General features: G+C 42.9%; 1 protein-coding gene across 1 annotated transcript; it reads right to left on the reverse strand.

Annotated features, from left to right (window-relative positions):
- Nucleotides 1-385: 385 nt before the first annotated feature.
- On the reverse strand, nucleotides 386-16,451 carry T265_10756 (hypothetical protein; the record flags this gene model as incomplete). The annotated part of the gene is made up of 12 exons (XM_009177221.1): nucleotides 386-532; nucleotides 2,356-2,511; nucleotides 2,671-2,796; nucleotides 4,312-4,389; nucleotides 5,735-5,824; nucleotides 6,843-6,964; nucleotides 7,604-7,736; nucleotides 9,265-9,340; nucleotides 10,145-10,224; nucleotides 10,904-10,985; nucleotides 12,207-12,304; nucleotides 16,257-16,451. The coding sequence occupies 12 exons, from the start codon at nucleotides 16,449-16,451 to the stop codon at nucleotides 431-433; spliced, it is 1,338 nt and encodes a 445-aa protein (XP_009175485.1).
- Nucleotides 16,452-17,460: the final 1,009 nt, after the last annotated feature.

Below are 17,460 nucleotides of genomic sequence, written 5' to 3' on the forward strand. Positions count from 1 at the left end.
CAACGGACTGTGTGAGAACTTATTCGAAGTCGATGAAAATAAGTTTGACACTATGTATCTGGTCTGGCCACAGTGAAAGTTTATTGAAAATAGAGTGAAAAATAGTGAAGAGGAAAACTGAAATTTAATCAGTGTGTTTGAGTCGCCAAATGAACACAAAACTGTCCTACATTTGTCGATTGACTGACCCTTTTTGTACCATACATCTGATGTTCGATGGCACGTCAGATTTGTGGAAGCGACCTGATGAGTCCACAAGGCTTGAGAGTGCGGACGGTTTTAGCTTATTCACCAAGGTCTTTACCGAACGAATTCCGGACAGCTATTTTGACGGAATATTTAACCGGTATTGTAACGGTAGCAGAACAAGATACGGACCAGTTGTAGTTCATTTTATTTTGGTAAAATCACACAACACAATACGTGCTCATTAGGAACAGATGTTGTGGACAGCCTCGATGAGGGTTTCGGCATCGTACCCGGCTTTGCACAGCTCCATTAGATGAGCTGTTTGCCGAGCTACCTCGGGGACCTGAAGATAGATTGATAACAGAATCTCAGCGAGGAAGTCAGTCTAGGCGTGTAAACGAAAGATTCACCACGGACGCGACGGACGGATGATCATGCATGCCCAAAACAGGTGTGCACTGATGTCTAGGAATGCATTCAATCAATCGGCAAAGTGTTCACACAAGATTCCCCCAACGTACACCAAAAGAATTCAGCATTCTTGAGAAAATATGGTCATTATGCCAAGATTGTCTGTGAGGCACATTGAATATCGATTCAACGATGAGTCGGCGAACCAAATCGCATACATACGGGGTGCTGGTGAGCGTCGGCATTCTCCGATGCTAACGAAGAACGCGCAAAATATTCCAGATACGTAGCAGATAAGTGAAGCTCTGTGAACTCTGAAACGAAAAACGTAGTACTAATTTGACCGGCTTTTCCCGGCTCGGGGCTCATCAGGTAATCGCCATACCCGTGTTTCTGTCAACCTCGCATTCTACTTGAAGCCTAATTCGACCTGATTTCACATATGCACTCAATTGCGGGCGAATTTGCTTTTGAAAGGAGAAACACATGAATCCACTTGAATCTCGCCACTGATGGTTCGCTTCAACTGAACACGAGGTTGATGAGAACCCGGGAAGTGCGCCATCATGATGAGCCGGAATAAAATCAAACGTGGTCGTGAGCTGTATTAACCATCTGAGTAGCCCAGATTATGTTGCTAATAATGAGGTGCTTGAAATGGTGCTGAACGTCCATGATTCTGGTTGCAACTCTAAACGTTAAGGTAGCGAAACCTGTGGGACGGTTTTGTGAAATTTTGAAATCAATCAGACAAGTCAGCTTGTTGATAATTCACCGATGTTATATAAGTTGGTCAGGTATTCAGTGGTATATTTTGATTAACCATCCTACGTCATCAGATCAAGCCGTATGAAATCAGACGAACTAGTGTGATGCGGTTGTTTTTGAAAAACTCGCCCAATTACTACTCCACAAAACCGGTGTAGAGGAGCACAATACCGTCAGTGGAGACGGTCGAACCCGAGTAAGTATTACGGTACAATTAGCATCCGTGTCCTTCGAAGCAAAATACTTGCAGGTGGAATCGAACGCATTATCTGGAAGTTGGCTGGGACGACGTGTTTTTGAAACTGGTTTTATATCACCGGATGCAGGTAAAACAAGGGTTAAATCAACATACGTTTGAAAAGTTTTTCGGAACATTGAAACCACAACACACACAGAATGTGAAACAGAGGTGCTGAAATGAACTGATACCCGATCATCAATTATGGGCACAATTGGGTGCTGTCTCTGATTGAGCGCACCTGTGTTTGGACGTAGATGTGTTCGGTTGATGTCCCTCGAAATTGTGAGGTTTGAATAACAATACTCATAATTTTAGCCAGAATTCCCGGCCAGATGTTGCCTCATTACATTCATTAGTGATTCTGAACACGGATCATTTGGAAATAAAGGGACGCCGCTTTGCGACGGCTCCTTGGTACTTCCTACCTAAATCAAGTATCTCGTCGTAGTGACAGGATATTGCGGCTAGGATTCAGTTCCCAGTGAATTCATCGATGCCACAACGATCAAGGGGTCAGTCGGATGACCTGAGACACTGAACTGAAACGAGCGGAATTAAACTGAAAAAAACTGTACCGAAATGTACTGGACTGAACTGAAATGAACTGAACTCCTCACTCTTCATTGTCCATAAGTTACGTCTGTTCTAACGGGCTTGGTCATTAACTCCACAAGAGTGAATAAGTTGTCAATTAATTTATGCAATTTTTTCCGCGCTTCTTTACATGCATCACGAGGTCGACTCACCTGTTTAATTGTGAAGCAGTGCATCCGGAAATGATCGAATACTGCCTTGAAACACGAGATCTCATTCCTGTTGGACAACTCGTTTACCGATGGCTTATAGTGGGTCGTCACGTCCATGACAATGTCGCGAAACATTTCCTTGACGATGTGACCAAGCTGACAGTAGTCAGAAGAATAGTTGCGGGAGATGTTTTTTATTGACTTTAAAAATTATTCGCACATCTAAACGACATATCGATTCTTACCTAAAACGAGATTTAATCGTGCGTTCAGGTACTTTCCGGAGATAAGTTGTTTAGGAAAAAAATTACGAACCTGAAGCGCTCGGTATAGTTTCCGCCAAGCGGTTTCATGTTCTTCCACTGTTATCGCCTCCATCAGGTTTCGTGACATTGAAAACAAGTAAACCCGCGAAGACGGTTTTCTATCTGCAGCACTCAGCTGGAACGAAGAAAGCAATTGGGCAACATTCATTGCTAGCCCGAGCTCTGGCAATGCAGACTGGCAAAACGGCCCTTCCTGTCGACGCTCCACTGAGGAGACACTAGCTAAGGACGTCAGGGTAAGGGACAAACGGAAAGTACCGTTGACATTCGTACTTCTGCAAACATGAATTTCATGAATTTCTCTGAATATCTGAAACGTGGCCCCAACTGTCATGTGTAGTTCTATGCCACGAACACATCAACCACTTGGTTGACGAAACAACACCACATTGCAAGAATTAGGCTGCACATGAAGGATCTCAGCTGATTATTTCCGTGTTATGTTATGGGTAGTTGTTTCATCAAAGGCATAGCACGAATAATTCCAATCGCTGTCATGCGTGTCTGCTACACCGCCGTCAGCTGCTTGATTAATTCTGCTCGAGATACACGCAATCTTCAGGCGCTACAACTGGCTAATCTATGTTTCGCTTGATGCGATGGGTTTCGCTACATTGTTTGTTATCTGCCTATCTATCTCTTCGTCATACGTTTTTCATTTCTAGCCATCTGCACTCCCAACTATCCACCTATCTGTTTGTTTGTCTGTCTTTCTGCGTGTATGTAGGCATGTGTATGCATGCAAGTATGTACGTCTGCATGTCCATCTGTCTGCTCGCATGCGTGTCTGTCTGCCTGCCTGTTTTTTCTCTCTGCCTGTCTGTCTGTCCGCCTCTCTGATTCTCTGTCTGCCTGTCTGTCTCTCTGATTGACTTTCTGTCTGTGTGTCAGTCAGTCAGTTGTCTGTCTGCCTGCTTGCCTGCCTGTCTGTCTGTCTGTGTGTCTTTCTGTCTATCTGTCTGTCTGCACGTCTGTCTGTCTTTCTGTCTGCCTGCCTGTCTGTCTGACTGTTTGTTTGCTTGTTTCTCTATCTGCCCGTATATCCGTCTGTCTGTTTTTCTTTCTGTCTGTCTATATTGATGTATGCACATGCGCGTCTTATTTTTTTCATTAGAGAGGCTGAAAATTATCTAGCACTTCGCGACTGCCTCCACCGAAATACACCCAGCATACGGCGCTCACGAAAGACCTAGACCGGGTAGTACATTGTTCATATTTGTGCACCAACCACCCATGTTCTCAGTATGGAGACACGGGTAGCCCGCTGGCAGCCGAAGTTAGCAACACGTCTCAAGAACTTCTCCGTCTAAATAAAATGGACAAAACTGGAAAATCGCGGGGGAACTTCAGATACCAGCGGTAACAAAGGCTTCTGTGATGACATAGAGAGCTTGATCGGTTCGCTGATTGTAGGTAAATGTAGGTGTCTGTTCCCCACTGGAACGCGTTCGAAAGTGGACGTCTACGTCTGAAGATGCGGCAGTTCTCTCCATTCATTTTATCAGTTTACCGTTGCGAAAATCGTGTTTTATTGCTGCAACGATCGACGCTAATTCACGACTAACAAGTAAACCAGTACTAACTGGTCCAATAGACAATTCAAAATATCAGATATTGCCTCAACACATACTGCTATTTCCTTGTCATTTCGGTGCATCGGTAGATCATAATGACCTTGGAATTTCCCAACTGGGAGACTTTTCATCGCCTGAAATAATCAATAAATTGAAGCTTATTAGTGCAACATCAGGTAAGGTGGTATCCGTTTCCTTACAATATGAAACTGATTTGGCCTACAAATCTAGTCCTACACTTTAGCTGTCACTTGTTCTTGTTGGAGGATTTCGTTGGCACTAAACATCACTTGCGATCCTGTTTCTCGAACAGCACCGATGTAAAACGTAGCGCTGGCAGTATAATCTAAGTTTGCCCAAAATTACATCAACTACATTTTAGCGGTTCAGGCTGATGTGCAGTGTCTGATTTCCCGTATGCTTTTTGGATGAGACCGTGTCACTACTCACTAATTCGCCTACCAGTTTCCAGAAGTTGCATGCATTAATTAGATGTTCAGACCATGCTTTTCAATCTGTTTATACCGAAAATGGAAAAAACTCATAGCAAAAATATGTGTGATTAGTGAATGTCTTGCAACCACAAGCTATTCGTTACGAAGTTCAAATAAGTCCTTCACTGCTCATGTGTGCATGAAAATGGGTTTCAGTTTGCCATGGTGCCTGAAAATCTGACTGAATTGTTAAAACAGGCTAGATAGTTTGCTAAAGATGTCCTCAAATAATATAGTTTAAACTGGAGTCACACCACAGAGAGTCTGTGACGTGTTTGTCTCGATCGTTTCTGTCAGACCTATTGTGAACTTTCGCTTTGTGCTGGCAAGCAGAACTTTCCCAATTGAATGGATATTTTATCCTGTAAGTGGAGCCAATCTGGGCTGGAAAACCAGAAAGTATTTTATGGCTGTTTCATCCTAATTGGGAGTCAGAAGCAGCGCGTGTTTGATTACTGTAGGGAATGAGGAACCGGCGACCTTCCAATCAATGGTGGAATCGTTGACCTTTCAAAGGCAAGAGATTGATCAACAGCGTGATCATCTTTCACTTAGATGGCACACAGCGTCACTCACCGTCTAATCACGCAAATATGCATCACGTGGCCACGTATTGTCTGGATCATCGAGTGTTAATTTCTCGGATGGAAATTTCACTCATCGTGTAAATCTATCCTTACTCCGAGTTATGGTAGATGGTCCTTTTGGATTTGATTTCCTTTCGTCCCACAGCACAGAAAGGTATATAGCACAAGGTACCGAATGCCATTACTTTGTTATCCAAAAGTGACACTGGATTGCATATCGTATCGAGGTGCCCGGACCAGCTGCCTTGTGTCTATGGATCCTGAAGTCCCTAATCAGCTGCCAACTTTCAAGAATAACCAAATAAAAGTGTCCACTTGAAAGATGCACTCATTTTCATAACAGTTTAGATTTTCACAAGTAACTCAAGTGAATATCCCCATGACTGTTTGTGACTCACCATCTCACCGTACCTCATCACGTGACTACTTACTGTCCTTCTTTTCACCTCTTCGTACTGTTGATCCAGTGTACGCGTTTTAATGTCCTTCTGCGGGCATTTGGGAGGTATGAACAAATGTAGGTTGCGGGAAGCATGCGGATCTGCTTACACAACGTTAAGATAGATCCAATGTAGCAGGAACCAGTCAAAACACTAAAGTTATGATATTGTTGTTAGTATCCTCAGCGAATCACTAGTGTCTGCCGCTGGTCATGTTGCTCCCATGGTATTTTTTTCAGGTACTTCTGTGCGCCTAACAAATGGCCAAGCCAACTTGCGTAGTAAAACCATCACCGAAGCTAATACAACTGAGTTATGGAACAAGATATATTACTGACGAATCACAAGGTACTTCGCTGTGCCAGGGCTATTAAGTTCCAGGGCAACAATTTTCATCATCATCATCATCATCATCACAATCATCTCATTGTTTACAGCATCCCTGTTCAACAACGACGCTTGCCTGAGTTTCCTCAAATTCATTTGAAGCACCATTAAAATAAGAGAAAAAGGAAGTTTGGAAAAGTACTTATTGCTAGTCCACCGAAATCATTCCGATGCGCCTTCAGCTCCTGACACTGACTCAGAAGATGCGAACCGAAGGTGATAACAAAAGCTCCACTGACATCGTTTCAATGGCGCACTTTGTTGTACTATATTTATTCTGATGTTGATGGTTTGGACGAATGATCAAATGCAAGTGGGCAGAACCGTCAAATGCTATGTTGCCGTGTAAGCCATACACAGCGAGGTTTTCGTCAACCATCGATGTGGAAGACTGGGGAGATTTTGAGCAGCATACATCTGCACTGCGCGTGAGCAAGGATTTCCAAGAGCCAGAATATAAGTTCGGACTGAGGGTCAGCAGTATTAGCTGACCTCAAATTACACCTGCCTACACTGTCACCCAAAAATTTACATTTACTGAGGGAGTACGACAAACTCATTAAAAACACCCAACTGAGTGATCTGGAGAATCGAATGGACTACCACTGGTTTCTGACTTTCGCCGGATTACCCATCGGAAACTCACAGGCTTCTCTAGAACAATTTTGATAAAACTCACGAACTGAGAATCTGTAATCCAGGCATACGAGAATTCGGTCGCTAGGCAAACACTGATTCGGCTGTCCTCACAAAACTCAGCAAAACTGTCCTCATTGTCCTTGGCTGATGTTGTCGCGTAGACTGCGGTTTTTGGGGGTTCAGACAACAGAACGAATAGATCAGTATCAAAGATTGTGAAATAATGAGGTAAATTATCGACGACTGGACCGTGTGTCTTACGGAATTTGTGAAGCTGCCAGAAGTCTTGAACAAACAAACTACTCAGAGGGTCACTGAAAACTCTTGGACATCACACCATGGTTTTCACGCTTCGTGGGGCTACACAGGTAGCGGCAGTCCTCCAGTTTTCCTCAACCTTAGTTACTTGAAACCAGACTGGACTGAAATTGCCGAACACCTATATAAACGAGACATTCAGCTGGATTCGGTTAGATCAGCCCGCCAGAATTTAATCAGTGTGTAAATGTGTAATCTGTGTAATTGTATAATGTCACATTAGAGACCAACAAAATATCACACTTTTTTCACCGGGATTACAGTGATTTCCTCCACCCAGCTGAAACTAGTTCGACAGCAAATATGTTGTGCGATCCCAGGCTAAATGCCTCTCGCATAAAGCCACAAACTATACACATACAATGAACACGGAGAGAACAAGAAGCAGCCAGGGTTAGGACTTCCCTCTTTTTCATCTGCCAGTATGGATGAAATTTCCCAAGAGTCCCAAGAGTTTTAGGGAAAAAAATTTACTCTACTTACTTCCCACTTCTGAAGGAAGCATACCCTGGAAGATAGAGCCGGAGCGGCAAGCATCCATGTAAAGCACCATTTTCTTGTACTTATAGTTTGAATACAGGTAGATGAGGAGTTTGTTGAACTCCGCGGCATCGAGCTGTCACCAGAAAAGAAAAAAATCCCCTGAGCTCGAGATAACTTACTGATTGTAACGTGAAATTTAGGACCAAATGGTCCAGTTTTGCTAACTAACCTCAGAATTTCAACTTCTTTTGTCCTGGCTTTGGCAACTTAGCAGTGTCCCAGCCATAGTGCTGCCTTTGGGTGCAATGATAACTAGGCACTTAATGGGTGATAAGCTGAACGATCATTGAATTTTTGGAAACCGGGTCCAACAGAATCATTTAAAGGACAAAGTGTGAATGCGTTTTGCTTAGTTCTCCTGAAGTTGATGATGATAGTTCACCGGAATGTCCTTTATAATAATGTAAATCCTGCTTGGAGAGGGCCACTAGAACTAATGTTAGAGCGAACGAGCTGGCAGTCACAAAATCTGAACGGCCACATTGAAGGACCGTTTTCCAGGTTATTCCGGCTATCAATTTGAAAGGAAGTTATTAATGAAATGTCACATTTCTATATTTCATCCACTGTAATGGACTTGAATAGATTTGATTGCATAATCAAAATGACTACAACGATCGAAAGACACATGAATACTCCCATTACAATGATGTGCTTGTTTGGATGAATGTAGCTTTGATGTGAGGAATTACATCATAAGTCTTGTATTGGTCGTTGAGAAGCGAAGTGTCCTCCTTTAATTCAAGCCAATTTATTGAGAAAATTCTATCCCTAATCACGTTACACGGAGATTTAGAGATTTCCAATGAATTGTAAAAATTCAAACGTTATCATACTACCAAGAGACTGTAAGTAGTTCAGATAGCAAAATACTCCACAAGGCGAATGGATTTTGAAATTGGAAATTTGTCAGCCCAGGGGTCAATCTCCAGTTGTGTGGATACCTTGATTGAAGAATGAGCGACGTAATATCCCGGTTACTTGTGGATAATCCATGCTGTTGTTTGACCGCCCGTGGCCGAATGGTTAAATTTTGGACCTACTAGGCGCACTTATGTGATTGCCCATATGGATAGTAAGAGTTGTACTTTGCTTCTCGGCTTTTAATCAAGGACTGCCTTTTCATACATAAAATACGAAAGCTTCTTCATACTACCGAAGATTCGCTCCGTCCCTCTGGCAGTAAAAAGGGAATGTGGTCTCTTCAGGCTGCCGCGTTCTTCGTAACATTCTTTGCACCATCTGTGCCCCATGAGTGACCGTATACAGCCAGGTTCGCTGTTTATAGTACCTTCGTTTGCTCATCAGTTTAAATGAACCAACTGCGAACTCATGTTTTTTGAGCGACTCTGAACTTAATTTAATAAAATCTATGTGACGTTATCAATAAAACAACTTCAAGTCCCTCACGCAACTTGGGAGACGTCCGACCGTCGGGTTTTCTGTTCCCATCTTCGGCTGACGTGTGGGCCATTTTTAAAGTGAAACTCTTTTATAAAGAATTACAGATAAATATGCGCAAACATATTTTTATTGATGCCTTTCGGACTTTCTAAAAAAAGCTGTGTTATGAACGCGGTTACCAAATTAAAGAAACTTACATTTTCACTTGGAAAGGAAATCTCGTAAGGCAAACCATGGCCAGTGTAATAGATGAACACGTAGTCATCTCGACCGCTATCAGTGAAGAGGAAGGTTAATGTGGTCTTGAAGAGTAGCTTATTGGGTGGCGTTCCTAGGTATGGCAAAAGATAACAAAGAAGCCGCAGGATTCGAAATCCCTAATTTAAATTCCCCAATATTTTGAGATTCGTCTTACGTTGCAGATGCCCAGTATACGTAATCCGCCTTGGATAACCGAAAAATAGGTAATCAGATATGTATGAGAGTTTCACGGTTCGTTTATTTCCTTGGAACAAGAAAACGACTTTGTCCAATTTTGAGCAGTTTATCCGCGCAGTTCCTAAATGTCTTTTCTGTTAAGAAAATTCACACGAATGTATTTGAACGATAGCAAACACCCAGGTCGAAGTTTCTCTTTGTACACGCTACTGGATAAAATCTTTTGTTTGAGTAACAGCCAATCGACTACTGTTTGCATGGTCACATGAGAATGAGAACGGAAATTGGGAAGTCTGTGTGCTTATATTTGTATCAAGGGATATAGATGCTCCTATGTTTTTCGACAGATTGAGCAGATATTTGATAATGCATGACTGAACATAACTAAATCTTTGTGAAACTTCTTAATATTATCGATTGACGATTCAATATGATTTAATGTTTTATGATTTAATATGATTTAATATTAACTGCCAGTCTGAAATTGATAAACCGGATTCCCTATTGAATAAAGTAAATTTTTCTGACTGACGCATGACTGCCTACTTGAGGAGGTTATGTAAATACGGACACGGAAAACTAGTTTTCTGGGTATGTTCAGCAAGTGCAGCAATAATGTTAACTTTCGTGCAAACTCACCTATTCAGCACCTTCTTCCCTTGTCTCTCAAGTGTCTTATCGCCTTTCAGTACTTTCTCGAACATTTTCGGATTGACATCCTTAAAAAGATAAACACGCATGACCAATCGTTCCTGTGACAATGGTGTTTTCAACAATTATTAATTTCATATTAACCATTCGTCTGCCGTTACCAAATAGTTGAGACTTATAGCCTGTTTCCTATCACTATTTCGATTAATTTCACAACGTTCGCAAAATGCTGGAAAATGAAAATTTGGTTGTTAATGTGCTTGTACATAATGGCAGTTGGATCCCGTAGCTAGCCGATCCAGCATTAAGATGAGCTCAGATTGGCAATAGCGCATCCAGGAGGCGCCAAAATTTCAAAAGATAGTCGGCCGCACGCACTTCACAAACGACGCGCTGCATCTAATTGCGGGCACTGATGCACGCTGGGGTTCTTTTGAAAAGAACGCTAGCTTGGGAGTCTCAAATCAGGAAATTCGCTTCAAAAACGGCGTTAATACATGGAAGCCCAACTCATGGCCCACAAGCAAAGTTTAAAATCGGTCCTGGACTGCTCGAGAGTTATCTATAATCATACGACTAGTGTTCGCTCAACAAATTTTAGTATTAGTTATATAATAACCCTGACCAGTCCGCCCTACCGTTAATATTGTGTTTTCACACACACGGTCAGGTTACTTGCACCTTGTGTTACACGGTGAAATGATGGAAAAATCCATCCAGTTGCTGCGCACCGGAACATGGACATACCTTGTCGCGGTAGTCAATTACCACACCGTTGTAGACATCTTCGTGCCTGTAGTCATGGAACACGCTGCCTTTAAACGGATTGCTGGAATGAGGAAATGAATGGTGGCATTTGATTTTTTAGGGAAGTTAAAATGTAGATCGAATAGAAAGAAATGAAAGGATCGAAAATTCTGTTTTGCGTTGGTCCGCGGGTTTGATGTCCAATAAATATTTAAGACGATGAGGGCTCCTTGTGGCACGCTTTGGATGACATACTATCCTTAATGCGGTGATGATGTAGAGATCCAGCAATGATGCATGTAGGTACATAACAAAGTACAGAGACAAACTGCATAAAATTTATAAGTTATATTTATGTATACAGCCAAACACCACCAGCAGTAGATTTCATTAGCAACATCTCACCCAGTGCCTTGGATCAAATTCGAGTGAGCACCAAATGACTTGCGATTATTACACTCTCCATGCAAGAACCACTTTTTGCGGCATTAGAAGTTTGCGCCACAAGCAAACGTTTTTTTACAAACTCCTAAGTCTACTGGATTATCTGTTTATTACTTACTCCAAATCATCAGGCGGCTGACGCACCCAAACGACATCTAGGTGTCAGTGCTGTTAATATTGTAGCGACCCAGTCACCAATATGCTTGACCGGTAAACTCAATCGCTCACTGGATCGCGAGGTTTGCCAATTTTCTCATACGCACAAACACGTCGCATTAAGCTGACACATCGGACATCGATTGTCTGCACCGCCTAGTCAGCGTAGCAACCACTCATGTGCCGACGCGTCCAAATACACGCACTGGAACCTACACAAAGGCAAACCGAACCCAGTCAGGACACACAGACTCGCGCGCGCGCAGGGAACAGGACGTCTACCTCTACATGTCCACGGACAACCATGGAGTACGTTGAGGAGTCTAACTGCGGAGAAAAACGTTCCCGCCTCCAGAATTCCATCAAGGGACTCTCATACACGATAAGTTCCCTTTTTGACTTGCTCCCATTTTCGCATTGTATTTATTTTTATACGTGTCACAGAAATACTAAAAACTTCTATTAGTGCACACATACACCGTCTGTTTTGTATTGTGGCAATCACTACCTGTGCACTAATAATTTCAGACTACTGTCATATGAAAGCAAGTTAAAATGTGCTATCCACCAGCGGGGATTTACCAGAACAGTGGCTATTTGATATGACAAACAGGTTGTGCTGGTTACTTCATGGTTCTGTGCAATTCAGTCATGAAATTTTATGGAAGAAAAGGAGAAAGCAAAAATTGTTCGCGATATTTACCTGCGATTGTTTGCAATATCGTCCACGGCGAAGGTAATTATATTCTCCGGTGGAACATTGTTTGCACGCACGACTTGATAGGCGTGGTAAACGTTCGCCTGAATGAGAATACAAATGACAGATGTATTGGGGTTGAACTGATATAGAGCGAGGCAAGGACGCTGAAGAAAGCAAGCAAGGTGTCCGGAATCATCCATGATTCTTGGAGTCTCAGTTCTATCAAAAGCACTTGGATGCATTATCTCTGTCCAAAAATTGAAATGTAACTTACGCATGTGAGTTTCCGTTAAGTAATTGCTTAAATTCGGGCATATTCAGCTGATTGTCAGATGTTTGGCCACCGCGTGGCTGCAATAAATACCGAGCAGTCTAGTGCTGATCGATGTATGATATTTTTCAGGTTTTGCAATAGAGAATGTAACCCAGCTTTGCCGCAACGCCGATTTGCGCTATACAGCCTGTTCACTCTTCTTGAGAACTGTCTGTTGTGGGGATCTAATACTTCTCGGGAGGGACTGGAACAAGCCTACTCCCCACTATTAAATGAAGACTAATCCATTTGGCCACGAGTAGCTTATCCGTGGTGTGGTTATCTAGGGCTCCGTCCTACTTGGAAACTTGTTTTGACGGGCATTTTTGCAAGAAACCGAAATATCTCAATTCCCGGTGAACGTGCGGAATCCAAACTTATTGTCAGCACAGCACCGCTATTCTGAAATTATCACAAAATATGCGAATAACGAACAAACTGCGTCATTTTTAATTGAAAATGTGGAAGCTTGGTGCAGGCTATTTAGCCTGAAAACGCATTTCTGATTCTCTCGGAGAGGGAGAGGTCGGGGTTCCTTAATTCTTGTTACTCGATTGTGCCGTGGAAGCATGTTGCAGGCTATTTAGCCTGAAAACGCATTTCTGATTCTTTCGAAAAGGGGAAGATAAGAGTTCCTTAATTATTGTTACTCGATTCCGCACAGATCTCCGATTGTTTTGTTCTTGTTTGAGGTTGTATTATTCATCTGAATAACCGATAAATGAACACTTGTGGTTATGGAAGAAAAACACCAACAGATAAATTTCAAGTCCCCCCGTAATATTGCATCCGCCGTATATACGTTTCATCCTCGGAGTTTGATAGACCAGATTTGCATCGGGCCACGAGGTTGTTCATTTCTTAACCAGCTATGTGTCTACGATCCATTGATGACTATGAATAACAGCCTTCGTCTTGACCTTGGAAGATATTTCATCCACGATCCCTCTAAATGAAAACAACTCCTGGAGAAATCCCAAAAACTAATCTCCTTCGCCTGCAGTCAGTTTTGTCACTCGAAATACAAATGTACTCTGCCAGTGTCTATAAGGGAGAAATCCCACCTTACATGGGCCCTACGATTTGAGCAGTGTATACGTGACACTCAAAGAGCCTCACATACCAGGATGGTCTACGCCGAACCACGACCAGGTCGAGGTGCGAAGCACTCCATTGACTGTCTGCACAATCTACCACCAATCTGAAAACCCACCAGTGCTAATAGACTCCGGGGATAAAAGCCTTATTCGAAGGCAATAAATGGCCTGCTGTCTATGTCTGGGTGTCCAGCTGTAAGGTAGGACACTACTGATGTGTTATGCGAGTACCCTGCGGCCTTCTGGAAGCTCCATCCCGCGCTTAATGGAAGGCGAGTTTTACTACGGAACACCTGGCGACGGTTCGCCGTGTTCCTTTACAACGGCATTATATTCCCTGAATAGCCATAGAAATCGAGAATGAATCTTGAAAATATTCAGCTTCTGAAAACTATGGGCAAATGAGACGGTTATTTTTGTGTTCAATAGATTGTAGCTGCTTAGTGCTTTTTGCCAATAAATGACTTCGCGTTGAAGGGCTTACCTCTTTGAACTGGTAGTTTCACAACCCGATTTCAAACATGCAATGCACGCTTATAATTAATCTCATGTCACCTCGGCCGAAATTGGTGTCGTCAATCCGGCCACCTTGTCTTCTATATATCGCACGGTGAATTAGCGAAATCTGGTTACAACTGAACACCTCCTTCCTTCCTTTTCTCTCCTGGATCCGGTATTCTCAATTTCCTCTGGTTTAAATTGTCGTCCCTGAAAAATGCGCGGCCGACTCGGTCGCCACAACGTTGGACGCTCCGAAATTATTCTTCAGTTCATCGACGTATATGAAACGAGCTGCACAGTGTGCTTGCTCGCTGGACTCGCTGTCTGAGCTTTCCAAAATGCGGGTTTTAGATCCCACCACGGTTGCTGAACTGATCTCTCCATGGGTTTGCCCTGGCTTCTACATGCGCGCCTTTGGTAATCCGGAAGCCGCCGCTGCTTGTTCTACTGGAGCTGGAACATTTATCTGAACAAGGGTCAGACACCTGTTTGCTTCCGACACCCCTCTCGGACAAGACGACTTCTTATGTTAACTTCTATCAAAAAGTCCGGTCTGCAAGATGCTGGGGCACTACGCTTTTGGAATAGTGCAGCAAACTTGATGCAAGTGCTGGATCTCGGACAACCCTCCTAATTCCTTCGAAGGTGCGGGAAGATCACCTCCAGATGGTGAATTAAATACCACTCAGCGAACAGCAAAAACGCTTTTGGCCAGAGCGACGCGCCTGCATGGGTTTAGAACCTTTGTTTGCTGAATACTTGGAGGGAGCAAGATATTCTTGGGTTATGCTTTATTTACTCATGCCAGCCCCAAAGAGTTCTTTCATGGGCCAAGCAATTATTGAAAAGCACGACCATACATTGGGGTAAGACAATAAAACAACTAATCCGATGTCTAATTGCAGCCTCTCACTTGGAGTCCTGACACTGTAGATGGAACCTCCGAACACTTTGGAAATAAATAATTACAAATCATTTTTCAAGTGTCATCAAGCTACTGGCCCTGACCAATTCCGAATCCCCATGGTCAAATATGGCATTGAAATAACTTTTCGTTGTTTGTCCAGCTTATTTGTTTCCCAGAGGGAAAAACTGCCTTGACAAGCTGAGTTGACTTGATGGGGCCTAAAGTGAGTATGGCTATCTCTGAGGAATTAGCTTGACGTCCGCTGTGACCCAAATGTCTCCTGAGCCCACATTCTGTCGTTTCACACAGAAAATTGAAGACAGGACCCGCGATATGAAAGCGGAATTCCAGGCTGGCAGGGGTTGTGTGAACTACTATTTCACATTTCGTGGAGTGTCAGAACAACCAAATGCGTAGAGGAGCTCCACAATTTTGTTACTCCTTGACTTCGATAATAACACATTCGATTCTGTCGTGCGTTTTTACACTAAAGCAACAATCCCATTGCAGCGAAGGATAATGGCAATAAAATATGACCCACGGACACTTAAGAATGCATACAGAAACATTCAACATGCGTTACCTTTTTGCATTCGATTCTCCTATAGCCCCATGCAAAGCAGCCATAAACGGACGAGTGAATTCAACCGGAGTGGCCTACCTGCCTGATAGTACCGAATTATTTGCTCATGTTGCTAAGCAATCCTAGAATAGATCTGTTCTGGGTAACAACAAATGTCCTAGCTACGTCAGTGGTCTTTGTTGAGATTTCTGAGACCTGGTTGAGTCAGCAGCAGTTACAAAGCAAGATGAGATGATTAACGGTGAGTTCAAGATCATCGAATTCCTAAAATTCTATTTACTAGAGGGTAGTGATTTCGTTCAACCTAACGCTACATGGAACGCTTATGGGTGACAATCTTTGTCTCCGAATAAAGCGAACCAAGGTATGCACTTCAGTGAATCAGGGTTGAATAGGACGGCCCACCAAAAGCGAAGTTTCGTTGAACATTGAAATACTGTGGAAAACGAACACAAACCAACGAATGTGTGTCCAGTAGTTTTGTCTTCTGTTCACCGACATCTCCAGTGAAACGTCACAGCCATGTAGGAAAATAAGTAGGAAACAACTGTTTGGGAAACCATTAGTGCAAATTCTCACGTTGAAAACACTTTCGTGTGGACTTGGAATAAAAGGTTTGACTCAAACCGATAAAAAAGCAACTGGAACCTACTTGATGTCGATAATTTGTCCACGTGTCGGAGCCAGCCAAAAGGATGACCCAATTCTTCGACGGCTGGTTGTTCAATATCGATGACCAATTGTGGACACCGATGGCTTCCGAACGTGCAACAAGGTCGATGGAGAACAAGAACGCAATAAGGAACGAACAACCACGCTTCATATCCAGGTTTACTTGAAGTTCCATGTATCTGGAATTTTATACTATTCGCCTCTGTAAACCGAACTTTGCCTCAAACCTATATGCCGAATGTGTGAAAAAGCTGTCCACCACAAAGGTAATAGACGTGCGGTACAAAGTTTACGCTAATCAGGGTATGATCAGCAATTTCGATCCCCTGGCTCAATGACTGATCATTTGCGGAGACGATTTTCAACAATGTGTGCAACTTCGTCATTCGTGATTTTTTCTAGGAGGAACGGGGATCAATACGTTGAGCACGGAGCGTACTGAGAAGCAAACCGAGCCTGCAAAATGATTTTAAATAGCGGCTCGCAACAAAATTACTTTTGCTGAAAACTTCCGTCCCTGGGCACTGAAACGTGTTGTGTATAAAAAATCACACTGAAAACGTGTATCTGGAAACCTGCAGGTTTTCTGCCGCCCAGAATAAAATTCGACAATCTGCCACAACACAAAATGAGAGCATTTAAAGTGAAGGGGGATTCTTCGTGAAAAAGTTCTTAGTACGAAAATTTTTAGAGCGGTGTTTCATGTAATCTGTTAAACTTTCGTTAGACAAAACCCTGCACTGTCCGGTGGTTGATCCTTAATTCGCCTGCTGAACAACCAGGTAAAATTTGGGCCCAGAACTTCTGATCACTAGTGCGATTATCCACCAGTTAGACTGGATAAAGCGCTAATCTTCCTGCAATCACAGAAACTAAATCACGTGAACATGGATTGACGAGCTTCTCCAGTTTCGACCTCTTAGAAGGGACCTTCATTCTTTTAGGGAAACTATTCTTTCTCTAAACAACATGTAGATTGTTGGTAGTATGAATAGTTTGGGTTAGTTCGAGTGACGATTTCGTCCAACAGGTGAGGCCAGTCTACTCCGCTAATCTGGGAAGGGTTTACACGTATTGTGTTTCACGCATGTCCAGGAAGAGTCAAACCTGCAAATTATACAAGATAAAACAACCCACCTGGCTGATAATACATACACTGGTGCCCGCCAAGCTGCTCCCATCTC

Source organism: Opisthorchis viverrini (assembly GCF_000715545.1).
Source record: "Opisthorchis viverrini unplaced genomic scaffold opera_v5_401, whole genome shotgun sequence".
Classification (NCBI taxonomy): Eukaryota; Metazoa; Platyhelminthes; class Trematoda; order Opisthorchiida; family Opisthorchiidae; genus Opisthorchis; species Opisthorchis viverrini.